The sequence below is a fragment of the Schistocerca gregaria genome, chromosome 2, assembly GCF_023897955.1.
Source record: "Schistocerca gregaria isolate iqSchGreg1 chromosome 2, iqSchGreg1.2, whole genome shotgun sequence".
Taxonomy (NCBI): Eukaryota; Metazoa; Arthropoda; class Insecta; order Orthoptera; family Acrididae; genus Schistocerca; species Schistocerca gregaria.
Genome location: NC_064921.1, coordinates 383,482,381 through 383,499,912, shown reverse-complemented (window position 1 = coordinate 383,499,912; position 17,532 = coordinate 383,482,381). Strand labels below are relative to the sequence as shown.

Below are 17,532 nucleotides of genomic sequence, written 5' to 3'. Positions count from 1 at the left end.
CCACAACTTCATCAAGGCACCGTTGGTCCAGATCGTCCCACTCCTCAAGGGCGATTTAGCGCAGGTCCCTCAGAGTGGTTGTTGGGTCACTTCGTCCATAAACAGCCCTTTTCAATGTATCCTAGGCATGTTCGATACGGTTCATGTCTGGAGAACATGCTGGACACTCTAGTCGAGCGATGTCATTGTCCTGATGCAAGCCATTCGTAAGATGTGCACGATGGGGGTGCGAATTGTCATCCATGAAGACGAATGTCTCCCCAATAAGCCGCCGACAGTCAGTGTGACGCCAATCCTGAGCTATCAGTTGGGCGTGTTGTCGGGCTGCACTGTGCCGTGGTTGCGAAGACGGACATTGCCATGTACGTCAGGAGTGAAGTTGCGCATCATGCAGCCTATTGTTCACAGTGTGAGTCGAAATACGACTTCCTGCACGAAAAACATTATTCAACATGGTGGCGTTGCTGTCAGGATTCCTCCAAGCCATAATCCGTAGGTAACGGCCATCCACTGAAGTAGTAGCCCTTGGACGGACAGAGCGAGGCATGTCATCGACAGTTCCTGTCTCTCTGTATCTCCTCCACGTCCGAGTAACATCACTTAGGCTCACTCCAAGACGCCTGGACACTTCCCATGTTGAGAGCCCTTCCTGGGACAATGTAACAATGCGGACGCGAACGAACCGCGGTACGGACCGTCTAGGCATGGTTGAACTGCCGACAACAGGAGCTGTGAACTTCCTTCCTGGTGAAATGATTGGAACTGATCGGCTGTCGGACCCTCTCCGTCTAATAGGCGCTGCTCATGCATGGCTGATTATATCTTTGGGCAGGTTACTGACATCTCTGAACAGTCAAAGGGACTGTGTCTGTGATACAGTATCCACAGTCAACACCTATCTTCAGGAGTTCTGGGAACTGGGGTGATGCAAAAAACTTTTATCTGTATAGTTCCATAATTGTCACCCAGTACATAATATTTTAACTTATTTTGTCATGTAAAAGAAATTCTTTGCTTGCTATATAGTTATATGGTACTACTGAAACCTTAGATAAGTACGAGTAGTAACACGAAACTTCAGAGACAGAAGACCCAAAATTTTTTTATTGTTCTTGAAAGTAATCTCCACTCATTAGTCAATTAGTGTGGTAGAATTAGGTAAAAATCTTACACGTATTCTAAAATTTGTGAATTGTAACGCTTATAGTGTCTTTGCTTAAACCCAGATTCTCCGATTTCAGTATCAGCTTCAATCGCCGACTTTGTGACATAAACTTCAGTACAATTGCGTTGTTATTTGTTGGTATGCTTGTAGCGATCCCCTCATGCATGAAACTGGTACATCTCAGCCCTTCTCGGACTGCTGCTTCATCGCAGATCCAAGGGAGCACCTTGGTTGTCTTCTCGCGCTGTTTTCGCAACGTCTTCGTCTTCTCTGAAATTTGCACGACGAGATCGTCCAAAGTGCTCTTCAGGGCACTACGGTCGTCCATGTTCCCTACTCACAGAACGATTGTGGCATCAGACTCAAAGGATTCAATGCCAAGTTCTACCTCACACCAGGCTACGATCTAATTGTATATTTCTGTCCACCCTCTACCTCTGCAACTGATATACAGAGGTGAGCCAGTTGTACGATTTTCTTCAGTCCTCCGATCTGAAACCTCGATGAGTTCTATGACCGATGGCCCTTTCACTGTCGTAGCTTTCTTCTTGTTGCCTATTATGCCCATGCTGTGGTGCAAAAATAACCAAAAATTTTGTTTCTTTGCTGTAATTATAGCCACAGCACAAACACGTCGTCACAGCTCTTAGGCAGTCTCAGAGAGGTATCGCACAACAGCAATGTACACGGATCGCTTGCTCAGGCCGCTCTGGATGATATCAGTCTCCGAGGCCTTTTCGCATGGAGTTTATAATTTGGTCAGCACAGGAATGCGATGGCGTCGTTTTCCGAATCTAATTAAGTCCAATACCGTAATGGATTCTTCGAAAAGGGCATGACTCTTAAGCCTATTGGTCTAAACCACAAATCACCGCGCTATGACATATAATGTGATGGTTTAACACACAGTGGACTCCGACGCATTTGTGCATGCCCAACATGATGAAGTGCAAGTCATGTGGCATCATCTGTTTCCTCCCTTGTAGCCCACAGTGCGACACATCAATATAAACACTACGTCATGTTCACCCAGGTTACAGTCCTGGCACTCGACTGCCAGATAAGGGTAACAGAACATCAGGCCACCTGGAATGAAGCATGATTTTGAGGGTCCCATAACGTTATACACTATCAGTCGTTTTGGGACAGTTAATTTAAATATCACATCTACCCACATTTCGATTTTTCCTCAAAAATTTTCACAAATAAAGCTGATAAATCCTCGGTTTAATGAGAGTCAGCAACATACATAAACAAAATCTACCTTCTATGTATAAAAGACTTAATAGATTCCTTAATATTGAAGAACTCACATACAAATCATTTTTATGTAATGTATTTGGAACGTTATATAGAGGTAGTGTATTGAACTGGTATCAAAAGTTTCACGAAATATTTTTCTTTTGTAACGATAAATAAATGACAACTTGCTGAAAACTGTAAATTTGTGTAAGCCACTAATATCTATAGCAGGTTGATCCGGTAATAATCCATGTAGAGTCAGGGGATCTTCGGTCAAATACCAGGTGTGCTGGTATCGGCGCCTTGGGAATCCCAGTCTGGAAAATTTTCAAATGAATTTCCAGTTCCACGGTTTATCCTACGGCCAAAGCAAACCTCGACAGACCTTGACCAGAATAAATGCTTTTGAAACTGTTTTTAATTTAAATCCGGGTCAACATATTCCAGACACAACATGGAAGGGTAAGGAATGCAAAAGTGCATTTTTAAATCAGTACTCTTGTACAAAGTAGAGTCAATACGCGTGTAGTTTATCTGTGTCGCTAAAGATCACAATTCACACAATAGATACTGAGTGCCAGAACAATGAGTCAACAATTTCATGCAACGTGGCCATTGTGTTCAAACAGGTAGGGCACTAGAGTTGAGTATATAGGTTCCGAGTTCAGTTCAATACGGAGGCTGAGATTCGCCCTCATTCCAATCCTTCCAGCGTGGACTCAGGTCCTCTCAGTCCCGTATCAGATGAGCACCTGCGGTAAGCCACCAGTGCGCTGGGCTCGCCACCTGCTCCCGTCTAGTACTGCGTGAAGAAAACTCAGTCACAGGCTTGCGTCAGAAAATTTTTCTACTGCTTGCAACAATTCTTGAAAGTATGGTGGTAATGGATCATCTGGCTGAACTGAGGACACCACATACTACAGTTTAAAATTTTCTGGGAGATTGTTGGATAACTACAATTCATTTATGAAATATGTACGGAAGGAAATTTACGTTTATCGTTCCGTCGATGACAAAGTCATTGAAGGTGGAAAAAAGTTCGGATTCGACAAGAACCACGAAGAAAACAGATAGATTCCTTCTCTAAGACTCTTTTCATTAAATTACTTATGGAAACCCAGGTAACCATTAATTCGGATAGCTGTACGGATATTTGAAGCCCACTTCTGCAGGGAGAGGGTACACTTTTGCTTTTACCAGCGCACCACTTGGTAATCCCTCCTACTAATGCGTTTGCTAATTCTTCTGCCAATTAAGACTCAAAGAGAATACAGCCCAGGCAAACTATTTGGTAAAGTTTTATTGAAAAGAACATAACTCTAAGTACTCTTCGTCTGGATAATTAGGTCATTACAATAGTTTATCAAAACGTCATGATCAGCACTGGATTTACACAAGTTCGAACTTAGTCTGAACGTATTAACGATGAAACAGTCGAATTTTCATAATCAATGAAAAGTTAAACAAAATAAAGTAGTGAAGATCAAATCCCGATATCAAGTTCCTGGTAGTCTCCGAAGCAGAGGCCAAGTCCTGGTGATAGTGAAGGCAGATGGAGAAGTATTGTGATGTACTTGCAAGATGTCTCATCAAGGCAAGATTGGTTTGCCTAAATCGATCATAAAAAAAACAATTATAATTAGGCCTCTTCGCTGTTGAAGCTTTCATTCTATATTTCACATTACTATAGATCTGAAGTTCCCAAACGTTTCCTATGACGAAGCGCTCTGAGAATCATGGAATTCTGCTGGAAGGCCTTGTTTATTTTGACGGTTAATAAGAGAAGAACGTATTTTATTCAGTTATTAATTCTATTTTAAACCATAACTAATTACACAGAAGTCATAACACAAGTTTTCGAAAATAATTAGTGTTGTGAAATTGTCCAAAAAAGCTCTTATTCACTTCTCGCCAGTACCTAGTGTTCGTCGCACCACAGTTTGAGAAAGCTTGGTCTGGATCACCCCACACTTGAAAGACGTCAGGCATACATTACAAAAGCATGTATGCTCACTGGACAGCTGACCAAATCTTATATGCCTAGTCTGAAAACTGCTACAACTAAAATGTACTTTTCTGCTCACTGTCAACTGTCAGTTTCCTCCACTGCTGCGGACAAGGAGGTATCTGGTTTTTCTTTAACAAGCGGGAATATCACTTCTCAAAGTATCGCGCTATGCTTTAATATACATCCTTCACCCTCTTTCGTTTTTTTACTTTTTTCAGTTCTTTGCGGAAATTCATTCGGAGCGAAATAATTTCTTTTTATTTCGTCAGGAACTACCATGTATTGCACAATACCACCCATAAAGAGTACAATGTATTCCGTAATATACTGAGCGAGTGTCAGTATTTTAGAAGAACTTGCGGTCTGCTTCAGTATATGGTGCAAACCGTCAATACCGCTCCCAGATAGTTAATATTGCTGCGTAATACTCAGTACTTCACAATAAACATTGAGCGTGTAAGTGGTCCTTGATGAATCTTGTCGAAACCCTAGGCTCGCGGCTGCCGAAGGTTACGTATTGGCCGTGTAAGTAGCACCGTCTCCATATCACTGAAGTGCTGCAATATTATAATTACGGCCTTCCTATCCGTGCATCTAACTACCATAATTATCATTGGTTGTATCTTGTGACAACTGCGTGGCGTTGATAGATGTCTGTTTCTTAAAAACTCAAAAATTTTGACACCACTCTGGCAACGAAATTCACTTGCCCACTCGGAGGGGTATGCGATTTTTCTCAATGGTATCTGCTGCAACAGCATTCTTGCCACCACTCAGAACGCAGGACACAGAGTCGAACGGTCGCCACAGAGAATCCACACGAGTTGTATTACTCCAGCATCGACACAGGACTGTAAGAAGCTGTAAGGTGTTTTACGGCTACATGTGCCAGATGGTCGCCATATCGGACTGTGTTACATTATGTGGTCCAGCATCCAACAGTCACCGTTTGTGACCGTCTTGTACCATTCATTCCACATGCTCATATATGTTGTACCCACACACCCTGTATGGTCCGAAATACCACAAGTGACAGACTTATATCCTGGAGTCAGATAATTATGTCCTGCGATATCTCACGCTGATATTGAAGTTTTGACGGCCGCTGTGGCCGAGCGGTTCTAGGCGCTTCAGTCCGGAACCACGCGGCTGCTACGGTCGCAGGTTAGAATCCTGCCTCGGGCATGGATGAGTGTGATGTCCTTGGGTTAGTTAGGTTTAGGTAGCTCTAAGTCTAGGGGACTAATGACTTCAGATGTTAAGTCCTATAGTGCTTAGAGCCATTTGAACTGAAGTGTTTACCGTTGAGAAAACTAAAAGAGGCTTTCTTTCCCACGTTACCTAGTTTAATGGCCCGTACTTGGTGACTTTGACATTAAAAAATAAACTTTAAATTATGCCAGAAATGGTTCAGCTGTATCTACGCACATTTTGTCTATTTGCAGTCTTAGGAACTAAGTCGTAAAATTATATCCTACAAAATTTGATATTTTCTACCAATTCTGGTTAATTGTTTTTGATTTTACAACTTTCGAAACATTAGGCTACCGACAGCAGATAGCTACCCTTCAGGATGCGAAAACAAGTTCGTACATTCTTCCTCTGTACTCCATTTCTAACTATATTATTTCTGTCCTCAGTGTTATCCAGTTGCACCCTTCTTTATAGTTTCCTAGCAAGAACGTTCAAAATTGCAGGTATCTTTGCAGAACGTGTTCATGCATCGATTTAATGACACAAACATGTTCAAAATTTGATCTGTATTGGAAAAAAGTTCCGTTACACTTAAGATTTTGATAAATTAGTGCTCGGCTTTTTAAAACATCTTCAACAGCTGAAACGACATCATTCTCCTAGTGTAACCTTTCTGAAACAAATAAGTAATAAAAATTTAGAGTTTTTCTCCAACGAGGCCTATAACAGACTGACTACATATGTTCTCCTTCTGCTATGTTCAGGGGCGGCCCACGCCGACGATGTACACTACATGTTCACGTCGCCCACTAATCTCGATCCTGACTCGGATGGAGGCATTATCAGAGCGCAGATGATAGAAATGTGGGCCAATTTCGCCAAATATGAGTAAGTAGTTTTCTTAGCAATTTGCTATTTATAACTGACTACCAAGTTTACTTGTAAAATCGGAAACTGAGGTGGTATGGCGCTATGTCACATAAATTATAGTGATCGCTAATGCAACACCTTTTATAAGAAAGGCATAAATTTTCTCTTAGAGGGTGAAAATTTCAATGAGCTACCTTTCATACTGGCAATAACAAAGCAGTGAAGAGTGCTGTAAAAGCAGTGTATTCAGTAATTAAGGACGCAAAATCTATATTAGGAATATAACCAGAAACCCGTCTTGTCTGTCTGTTTCAGCACATTGATCCCCAAAATAAAACCACAAATCTTTACGGATTTTCACAGTTAACTTGAGAGTAGCTTGGCACAACGTATAGACTTTACTGTACCAAAATCAGATTAAGGAAAATATATATCGTAATTTAAAACAACGTCTAAGGCTGTAGTATCTGTCTGTTTAAACACACTAATCTCTAAACCAACTAAATGAATTTTCATGGGGTTCTCACATACAACTTGAGAATAGCTTGGGGCAACGTACAGCTTTTATTTTTATCAAAATCAGGTCATTAAAAAAACATTTATCCAAAAACGTCTGTGCAGCTTACAAGGGAACTGTCTAGTTCCACCTGTTTCAACCTACCCTGATATTTCTTATACAGGACAAATACACCGAAAGAATGCCATCGTCAAAGTTTTAGCTGCTAAGCTACTTTGAAAGTAACTTGTAAAAAAAAAAAAAATCACGTTTGTCTATTCCGTAGCTCGCCAGGCAACATGGCGGGCACATATTCTTGTTTGGTGGCACATCGGTAAATACATAACATGTCACAACGCGTTAGTAATTTGTAAAGCGAATTTCAGTTCCGTTGACATTTTCTCTTAGACAGCTTTCTACAGTTACTATTCACTCGAATTTGCAACTGAATAATTAGGAGTTGCCTTTGCAGTATTGTTGGTGTTAACAATGGAGATGAAACTGAATTAATTTTTTTGTGGTTTCTTATTATAGGCTTGCTAATAACACCTCGCTTCGTGCAGGTTTCAGAGTTTCACATTTTGTGGAAACCAATTAATGTTTCCATCTTTGCAAAATGCAATGTCAAGGACGTCGTATGCAAACGGAATGACCTACTTCTCCTGCAGACTTACGTATGTGTTATTTACTAGTTAATTTCTTGGACATTCAGTCGAATGATGTCAACACTTCGTTAGAAATTTTGGAAGAATTAGAGCTAATAAGAAATAACTTGGGCTGTTCCGTGAACTGTGATTCGAACAATATTTGTCATACTAATTCAAGCCCAGAACAAAAAGAGAGTACTTCCCAAGTCCAAAGAAAACACATACTGTAGCAGCTTTCAGTGAGAAAGAAAAGGCTGTAAATTTTATAGCTAAATGCAGAAGGAAGAAAACGCTTATACACAATCAATACGCAAAACCAGAGTCGTTCAGTAAAATTTGAACGTGTGTTGTATAAATGAAAGAAAGACTTACGTGAAGAATGAAATAAGCACCAAATTAAAGCTAGCAATAGTGTGAAAGAAAAACTACTCAAAAGGTTTAGGACTGTACATCACCCCCACTAGTGTATTTTATTCGGATTTTGTGCACGTTTGTGAAAGACCACATAAATATTACTCCCGTTAACGTTACAAACTTACTGTAAGATTACACACTAGACCAAAATAATTGCGTGAAATTGAATCAGTGGCACTGTCATCCTTAAGAATCATATACAGATATATATGATTGCTGGTACTAGTCGCTTGAAGGAGAAAAGGGAGGCACATTGAGCACGTTAATTGTTTGAAACCTGTTTTTAAAGCTAGGAAAAAGGAATGGAGTGACCAAACAGTTTTCCTACTGCTCACGCATGAAATAGAATGCCCTGCCGAATCAGCAATGATTATTTATTATAAATATGAAATTGGGATGGAAGTCTAAGCGTCAGCTGAATCATGACCATAGCTGAGCAAGGAGTCAAAATTGAGATACCCTACACTACCGGAGCTGAGCTACAGTTTACTGTACTGAACATGTGTGCTGCGTCGTTATGGCTGCGTGGGCCGATGCGATGAGTCGGCCCATTTGCTGCATAACGGGTCTGTTTATGCATACGTCTCTGTTGGCGAAAATGTGACTAATCTTGCCTACAATCAAAACCCCTGTTCAAATTTACATTAATGAGGACGATGGTATGCGTCCATACCGGTGCAAAACCAGTGCAATGTTAAACATTCTAACAATCAAGCCACAATGCCAAGAAATATTCTATCGGCGTGAATAAAATGATCCTGAGCGATGCTCAAATCAAACACACGTAGAATGTAGCTCTTCTACTTCGATCGAAAAATGCTAGGTACGCAACACCTTCAGAAATCTGAACCATGTATAATGAAAATATTTAAACTCACAAAGCAAGAGGCTAAACATAAATCTATCAACTTGGCTGAACACTAAGGCAGGAGGTCATCCTGCAATTGCATAATACCAAATAAAAGCACCATGGCCACACGCCAATGCAGAGGTTTTCCTGCAATCACACATAGGGTCAATCAGACAACTGTTTGATCTGGTGAATCTGAAAACCATTTGGCGTGACCCATCTGGAGTATAGAGGGTGAGGAAGTGAAGTCTCGCGTATGTCTCCTAGTGGGAATTATGAAACCTCGTACCCTCACTATACCTTTTCCACTTGTCTTTACCAATCACAGGCCTTAGCATAGCAACAGTTTGCTTACAACAAAAAGGAAAAGAGCTTTATCCAATTAAATGCATATTCTCAGTCTTACAGTACTGGTCGTGCACAACACTCTCTGAATGCTACAGTATTCCCACGATACGATTTGGAGCTAAGAAAAAAACTATTTAGAATTGATTAGTGGCTCGTATTTTTGAGTCCCGTGTCCGAATTTTGGAGATTCCAATCTGCTGACAGAGTTATCTTCCCTGCAGGAAGAGAGGGGAGCCATTTCCTAACGCAACGGAGGCAGCCAAACGAAAAATAGGGGCATGTTTTTCTATTTTTCGAGGTCTGAAAACAACTGTTAGTTACGCAGCACCCCACTGGGCCATTAGCAGCGCCATGTCGTAAATCTTTCACTCTGGAGTCATCAGAACAGTGTCCCCAGCTCACTCTGTCCCTTGTAATGAATGCCTGTCTCGTTCCTTTACTTCTCGGCTACTCTTATAAGCTAACCGCAGGTACACCGTCATGACACACTTCAATTGTAATATATATTTGATGTAGATTCAGAATACCCCAAAAAATTATATGATGAACAATATAACTTACCATCTGAAAATAATATTCTGCCTAGTACAAACAGAAAGGTTAGTAAGAACATTGAATCACAAACATATTTATGTATTTCTTTGCAAGTGATATTCCAACCATCATGTTTAAATTCAAACATCAATGAAATCTAAAAAATTCTCTTATCATACTTCTCAATGTAGGATGCATATATGATAATTAACAGTTTTGTCGATTTATCAAATAAAATTTTAGATGTTTCCTTTCAAAATAGCGAATGATAAAGTTTCTAAATCGTCCAAAAATTTTAAAAGACCTTGTTGTAATGCAAAATTATTGTTATGTAAAATTTTAAGGACATAAATGAATAAAAGAAATGGAAAAATATTTCTTATTTGACTGACTTTTTCCATTTTCTTATTCACATTTTCAAAAAAAGAATGGTGGGGATAACAAGGAGATTTGAAAATTTTAAATCTAATAATAATTTTTATGTTTTGCTTGAAATTTTACGATTTTTCCTTGAAATCTTTGAAACATGTTTGGAAAATATTTGGACAAACGAAATATACATTAGAAATTTCTGAAAAATAGTAAGAATGCCTGAAAAATGATGAAAATGCTTCAAAATTTTGGAAAAAAATTTAAAATGTTTGAAAATCTACTGTTGCTTTACGTCCATATCGATTTGTCTTTTGCTGTTGTTGAAGTCTGACTTTTGACAGAATCATTTCTAATAAATGTCATGTAAAATTTTTCGATTTTTGTGGTTTTCCTTGATTTAAAAAAGATCCAAAATTGTGCTATAAACTCTAATACATACATACTCCCACCGCCATGGTGGAGCGCTGCCTTCTGCAACGTTATGTATTAACGCAGTGTCCTAGTTTAAAATTACACATCTGATGGGCGGGCAGACTCCATGCCTAGAGACAGTTGCATACATTCTGCAGTTTCATAGACCTGAGAAGCTGAGCAGTGTTCTACTGTATCGTATTCAAAAAATCTAAGAACATTAATTTCTAGGAAGTGTTCATCAGCTGTCGTTAAGACATATACGGCACCTTCAATTATTTGTTTCACAGAACAGCTGCTCAATCTTTTTGACTTCACTGCAGTGTACATCAATTTGGTGGGCAATTTCCTGAGGTGCCGCCATTTCATGTGCACTGAACATCCTTGAAGTAAGCCCTCGGGGAATTTTAGCAGACTGAATACATTGTACTGTCAACAATTGCATACACTGTGCACTCTAATGGACTCTACAGAGAATCTCATTTACATAAATTACTGTGTGTAACTATATTCCGTTGCCTAGAAAGTGTTCAATAAAAAGGTTTCTACTCAGTCATTTATTTGGTGCTTATTTGACATGTATTGAGAAAATACACTTTGCAGCCAAATGTCTTTGCATATCACTTTGAAATGAGAAATGTCCCTGCGTAATGACAGGCTCTCTGCCCAGTCGCATCTTAGTGCAATATTATGGACCTTTTCTTCCCTCAAGGGCAATGAAGACACCAAATGACCGTTGACTGAATACGATTGTTGATGTTTTCACCATATGACAACAGACACTTCCCATACCTAACTATAAAGTTTGATGGAGCTAATGAGTCGTTCTGGGAAGGCTTTTTCCTGCTTTTAACTAGTACTAATGGTGGTACATGACTATAAGATATATCAATCCACTATTAGAGATGAATTAATTCGGAGCTGTAAATCTGTACATCACAAAACATGAACCAGATAACCGAAGTTCTGCTTAAAGCTGCTATATTGGCCTCTTCAAACACTCATCTCCAATATCGGCAAACATCTGTGGGATGAACTGAACATCAAAAACATGTCGCGTATTTGGCTCAAAATCTGACCACATCTATTTATCATCCTTCAGCAGGTACTGAAACTTTTTTTCAACTGAGAAATTTACGGGAAATATGTTCTGAATTATAGCATATGCCCGTGGGAATGTTGGCTCAAAAGGAGTGCAGCAACTTTCGTGTGGCATTCAAATTGGGCTGAATACAATTGCTGCTATTGCTTGAGGAAAATATAATAAGTTTCATGGTGCATCAGAAAGAAGACGAGGAAACCATTTGGCGTTCTCATGATGCATGAATTTCGCACTTCGAGCAATTTGGAAGTGAGTGGATCACATTTAATTCAGTGTTCAGGCACGACGGTGTTGTAACTTAAGTTTGGTGGATACCGCTATGCCATGCAAGGAACAGAACTGATCATTCTGTGTCTATAGAAAAAAACTTTGCTTCCTATATTACTGTATTTCAATCTTGACTCCATGGCTAATTTTACTGTTGAACTTGCTACATAAAGTAACGCAGGGGGCTTGCGGTATTATATAAATACTGAGCATATCTGACGACAGCTTTCTGGTTGATAACAACAACAACCTTCTTGTGGTTAAAACGTTTTTTCCAAACGTATCCAGAGGTACCGCATCAATGGAGCATTGGAGTAAGTAACTCAATATATGTGTGATCTCTGTCTCTGATCAGTGGTACAATACATTTCACATGAAACAATATCCGGTATCAAGTTCTTTTCCTTGATATTCTGATGATGGGCTATTCACGACACGAGGGAATAAATATATTTTAACAATAACTGGACCTATTAGCAACCAAACATCGATGATTAAGGTGTGATCGATAATTTCATCGTAAATCGTGGTTAATCAGATATGCAGCCCTATTCTGAACTCTAATAAGAATCACTCTGCATGTCATCCGCTTGTAAATCTGAGCGAAGGTTAGCTGGGAAAACTTGAATCGGTCATTTTAGAAACAATGTAACTCTAAATTTTATGCAAAATGAAATCTACATGCAGGCATTCTTTAAGGCTGCCTGCAGCCTTCTCTATAGAAATGATGTATTTACAGTCAATCTGTGTACGTTTTTTGTGTCTGATATGCTTGTGTTAGTTTTAGAAACAACACGAGTCCTGTGGTTCTGGTGTTTCTAATCTCAGTGTGGCACCACCGTTGAGTCTGTTGGCAGTTCTGTGTGATCTGATCATTCGTGTGATAAAATGTGTCGTTGTTGAAGAGTTTGTTGTCTTTTAGACAGAACATAACATTATTTTCTTGGTTATCTTAAGTGATTAAGAGGTGCAGGTTGATATTTGTTTTATTTTAAAGATCTATGACAATTTAATGTCCATAAAATGGAACAGGGGTATGAAGAATGAAGCTGAATACAAGGGTGAGGTAATTAAAATAGCACATGTTCAAGGAAGTGAATGTATGAACTATGGAGGAAAAACAATTCCAGAAAGGAAAACAGGTGAGTGATGAAACTGTAAGAAAGCATGTTTTGCTAACGTTGACACTTTTCATCAGACACTTCGTCACACTCAATGATGAGAGGAAGGAGGTTTGTCAGTAGACATTTATAGCTTTTATGGTCTTAAGGGTGACAGTAGACTCTGTCATCTACGAGAATTGTTGATAGATGATAAGTCTTCAGTTGATTTAAGAGGAAAAAAGCCCACAGAAAATTCAATGGCTTGTGAAATTGAGATGCTCACTCATGAACATAATGAGGCTTTCGCAAGAAAAAAGACCCACTATTCATCCATGGTGGAAAATTACCTTGATAGAAAGTCAAATGTGAAAACCATGTTTGTAATGTAGACATTACATATCAATATTAAGCTAAATACTTCAAAGACCATTTTCACCACAGACTGAGGTGGTGCAGTGGCTATCGCACTGGGCTCAGATTCAGACGACAATTGTTCAATACCACGTGTGGCTATTCTGATTTAGGTTTTCTGTTCCAGGTAAATGCCAGAATAGTTCCTTTGAAAGGGCACAGCCAACTTCCTTTGCCATCCGTCCCTAATCTGATGAGACCAATGACCTCGCTGTCTGGTCTCCTCCCCCACACAACCCAAAACACCAACCCATTTTCATCTCAGTTTTGCGAGACCTCAGGTTGACACCTACTATACATGCAAAGTTATACTTTCATTAATGAGAAGGTAAAGAAGGTTGCTGAAGCAGAACTAACGATCCACAAAAGAACAGCTAAAAAATTTCACAATAGTCTTCAAGCTTGAATCAATCTGTGCAAAGAAAGGGAAGCTCTGGTTGTTATAATATTTGAGTACATGCTAAATATTTCACTGCCCCATATTCCAGTGCAAGGGTTGTTTTATGTTCAAAAATCAACCTTCAACATTTTTTAAAATTCTTGATATACAAGCAGGAGAACGTCGTTTTTACTTCTGTGATAACACCCTAAGGATGTGAAATAACAGCAGCTCTTTAGTGATAGCTGTGGTGGTGGAAATATAAATCTCAACACAGTAATGGTTTTTATGGCTCTTGTAGAAACGTAGCGTTCTGATAAAACCCAGCACATCTTTCTCCTTGGAGAACATTCTTTTCTTCCCAATGACTGTGATTTTGTTGTTGTGAAGAGTCTTTTGTCAAATCAGATCAAATTAATCTTACAAAAGAAGTAAGGGTCATAATAGTAATGTAAAGATTACCTGAGAAATTCGTGGTTACTACAGGAGGTGTTGAACATCTAATTAAGTTCAAGGATTGGTTTCCTTGTCTACATAAGAAATTCACTGGAAAACGAGCATCGTTCAAGAGACGATCGATGTCAACATTAAAACAGTTCAAGTACTGATCTTGTCATCCAGGGACAGGAGCTGCATTGCCATTCATCAACATAGCACTCTTACATACATTCATACTTAAGGTTCCAGGATGTGATATGTGTGTTTACCACCAACAAGACCATACAACAGACCAAATTTTGCACAAACATTGATAATTTGAAATAACTGATTTCAGTCACGAATTGGCATTGAAAAGCCATAACTTTATAAGATTATTTTTGTTATGTGATTTAAAAAAAACAGTTAGATACCTCAAATTAATGTTAATGTTAAAGGCAATATATTACTGATGTCACATGTTTGTGTAAATCTGCTATGTAAGTCAGCATTTACATATTTTATAGCTTTTGAACTGAAAGTTATCATTTAGTTGATTACAACAGTATGTTATGGTGATAAAGTTTCACAAGCATTTGAGTTAATTTTAGAAAAAAAATACAACTATAATCACATTGATCATTTTGGCTGGATCTGCTAGGATCTTGAGATTATACTTACTGTTAAGTGATTCACCTAACTAAACTCTTTAAAAAGGACAAAGCTACTTTTGATGTGTATTGACCTTTCTTTCACAAAAATAGTTTCTTATGTTTCCAGAAAAATACGCATTTGTGGAGTTATGCTGTTTCTAAAAGGACCGATTACTTGCTGTTTGGTAGGAAAAGTATCTAGATGTAATTTAAGTTACTGCTGTTTGATGTTTCTTGAAGTAGTTCTTAATAATCATACCATCAATCAACAGGACACAAAGGTTGTACCTTTCTATATGCAAGCCTATGTGATGTGAAAAATTGCCTCTAATTACAATATCTCCATCTTGACTGGATGCTATTCTAAACATTCCTCTGTCTTTAAATACATAATAATAAATGGAATCTTGGTCGATTAGTTATTGGTTATTCATACACAGATTGTTTACAAAGCAGATAGGTCATGTTTACTGAGGTAAACAGATTTAAAAAAGTTAACTGATTAACGCAATCTGTGATACTGTCTCGAGTATGTCTAGAAAAACATGTTGTATTGTTGTGTTGATATGTGATGTGCAACTTTTTTTTTAATATTGGGAAACAAGCTGATAATTAATGTACAGAAATGCTTGTACACTATTCACCTGCACCACAGCACTGGTCAATGCCCACACTATACACACACTACACAACTACTACTACTACTACACAACAACACACTGTAAGCTTGCACGCACACACACACATACACACACACACACACACACACACACACACACACACACACACACACACACACACACACACACACACACATTCAACTGGCATCAGGATTCTGATGATACCTCCACTATTCTGTTGAGCTCTTTGTGGCATCCCTTTCGCTACCTGAGAAAGCTGCATCAGCACCTTACCACAATGAACGCTATTTTGAGTATGAAAAATATAAGAAACATCCATCACCAGTTATGGGGAGAGCATTTTACAACGGCATTATGAAACTTTAACTGTTTACTGCAAAATGGTGTTCCCTATTGTGCGTTATTCAAATAAACATTATTTGAGGCTTATACCTAGGATATCAACATTTTCTTTAAGCAGCTTAGACAATTTATTGTGCTATTGTAGTCCACCACAGAAAACATTTGTTTATTCTCAATAAATTCAAGTATAGTTTGCCTCTTGTTCCACGATCGTGAATGCTACTGTTCCTCAAAATATAATTGTTGAAGTTCTTGAAGTGCATAACAGATTAGTAAATGTATGGACATAGTGCAATTAAAAATCCCTAACTGTTTAACAAGGATCTCTTTTACTATTTTCAGTTATTAACGACGAATATTTCTAAAGTAAACACAATGCAAATAAAATAGACATGTTATTGATTTACACATCTGTAAATAATAAGACCTTGTTGTGATAATCCTAAATTTTCTAACTTACTTTCATAGATAATCGCCCAAACCTAATAAGTAGCAGATATAGTCAGACTAGTTGCGTTTCTACTTCCATTTGATGTTGGTAAAATATCAAACAGCTTTTGTTAATTATTTATAACTTGAATAACTGAAATAATATTACATGCAAGGTGAATAAATCACACAACAGCAATGAAATGTTGTAAAATAGTGTATGCTATAATGCAAGTATGAATTGTTGCCATTAATCTGAGATGGACATTAATAATTGTCATGTTACAATGTAGAAAATAAATTGATTTTAAAAGTAATATACAAGGATCATAAGGATGTGTGAAATAAGAACATATGACTCATTGTTATGATTTCAGTAATCCCACGCCAGAACAGACTTCCCTGCTGACGGAAACGTGGAAGGAGTACGACGAATCGTCCCCATACTATTTGGAGATAACGAGACCTCTACGACTGGGAACTAACTTGTTTGAGCCAGATATGACCTTCTGGCAAAACCTGCTGCCGTCGTAAATACAGTTCATCAGCATGAGAGCATGGTGATTGGACGTGTGTTGATGATATTTTATGTCCCACTCTACCATGTCCAGTTATCAAACTTGCCACGAACGTAGTATAGCAAACTAATGGTATACTTCTGATTATGAAAAACATATATCCTGCTTCCCCATTATCAGGTTTGTAATGTATGGAAAACAATGTTTCTCTCTTCTTACATGTTTCCACTGTTGGTACATGTAGATGATACAATAGACAGCAGAAATGCTTCCTGCTAATTCTTGTAAAGAGTATCTGTTGTTTTTGTTACTGTTAGTAATTTCTTCCACACTTTGAGAATATACCCTGGACATGGCAAGTACTGGGAAGCTACATGTGACGACATACACAACTTTACAGTGTGAAGTACTTTTATGTTTTCTGTATTATTCTGTAATGTATATAATAACATGTCTAATCATTTTCCATGTAACAACCTACATGCATTGGTGAATAGTAAAACGGTTAAAATGTTCATATGTTTTGACAAAATAAAAAATATGTGCACCTCAACACAATTTCCATTCAGCTCTAACATTTTCCATTATTCTATTTGTTCTGAAATTAAATTTTCTACGTCCAGTGAGATAGTAGCAATGATAAGAAAAAAAGACAGTACCAGTTTAGTAAAATCGACTTTCTTTTCTCTGATTAGGGTGCCACACCTCGAAAGAATGTC

General features: G+C 38.4%; 1 protein-coding gene across 1 annotated transcript in view; it reads left to right on the top strand.

Annotated features, from left to right (window-relative positions):
- The window catches only part of LOC126320783 (esterase FE4-like), an 84,777-nt gene extending 67,449 nt beyond the window's left edge, over positions 1-17,328 (top strand). The window contains exons 10-11 of the mRNA XM_049994121.1: positions 6,374-6,497; positions 16,673-17,328. Of these exons, the coding sequence (XP_049850078.1) occupies positions 6,374-6,497; positions 16,673-16,829 (281 nt within the window). The 3' untranslated portion in view covers positions 16,830-17,328. The remainder of the gene's footprint in view (positions 1-6,373; positions 6,498-16,672) is intronic.
- Positions 17,329-17,532: the final 204 nt, after the last annotated feature.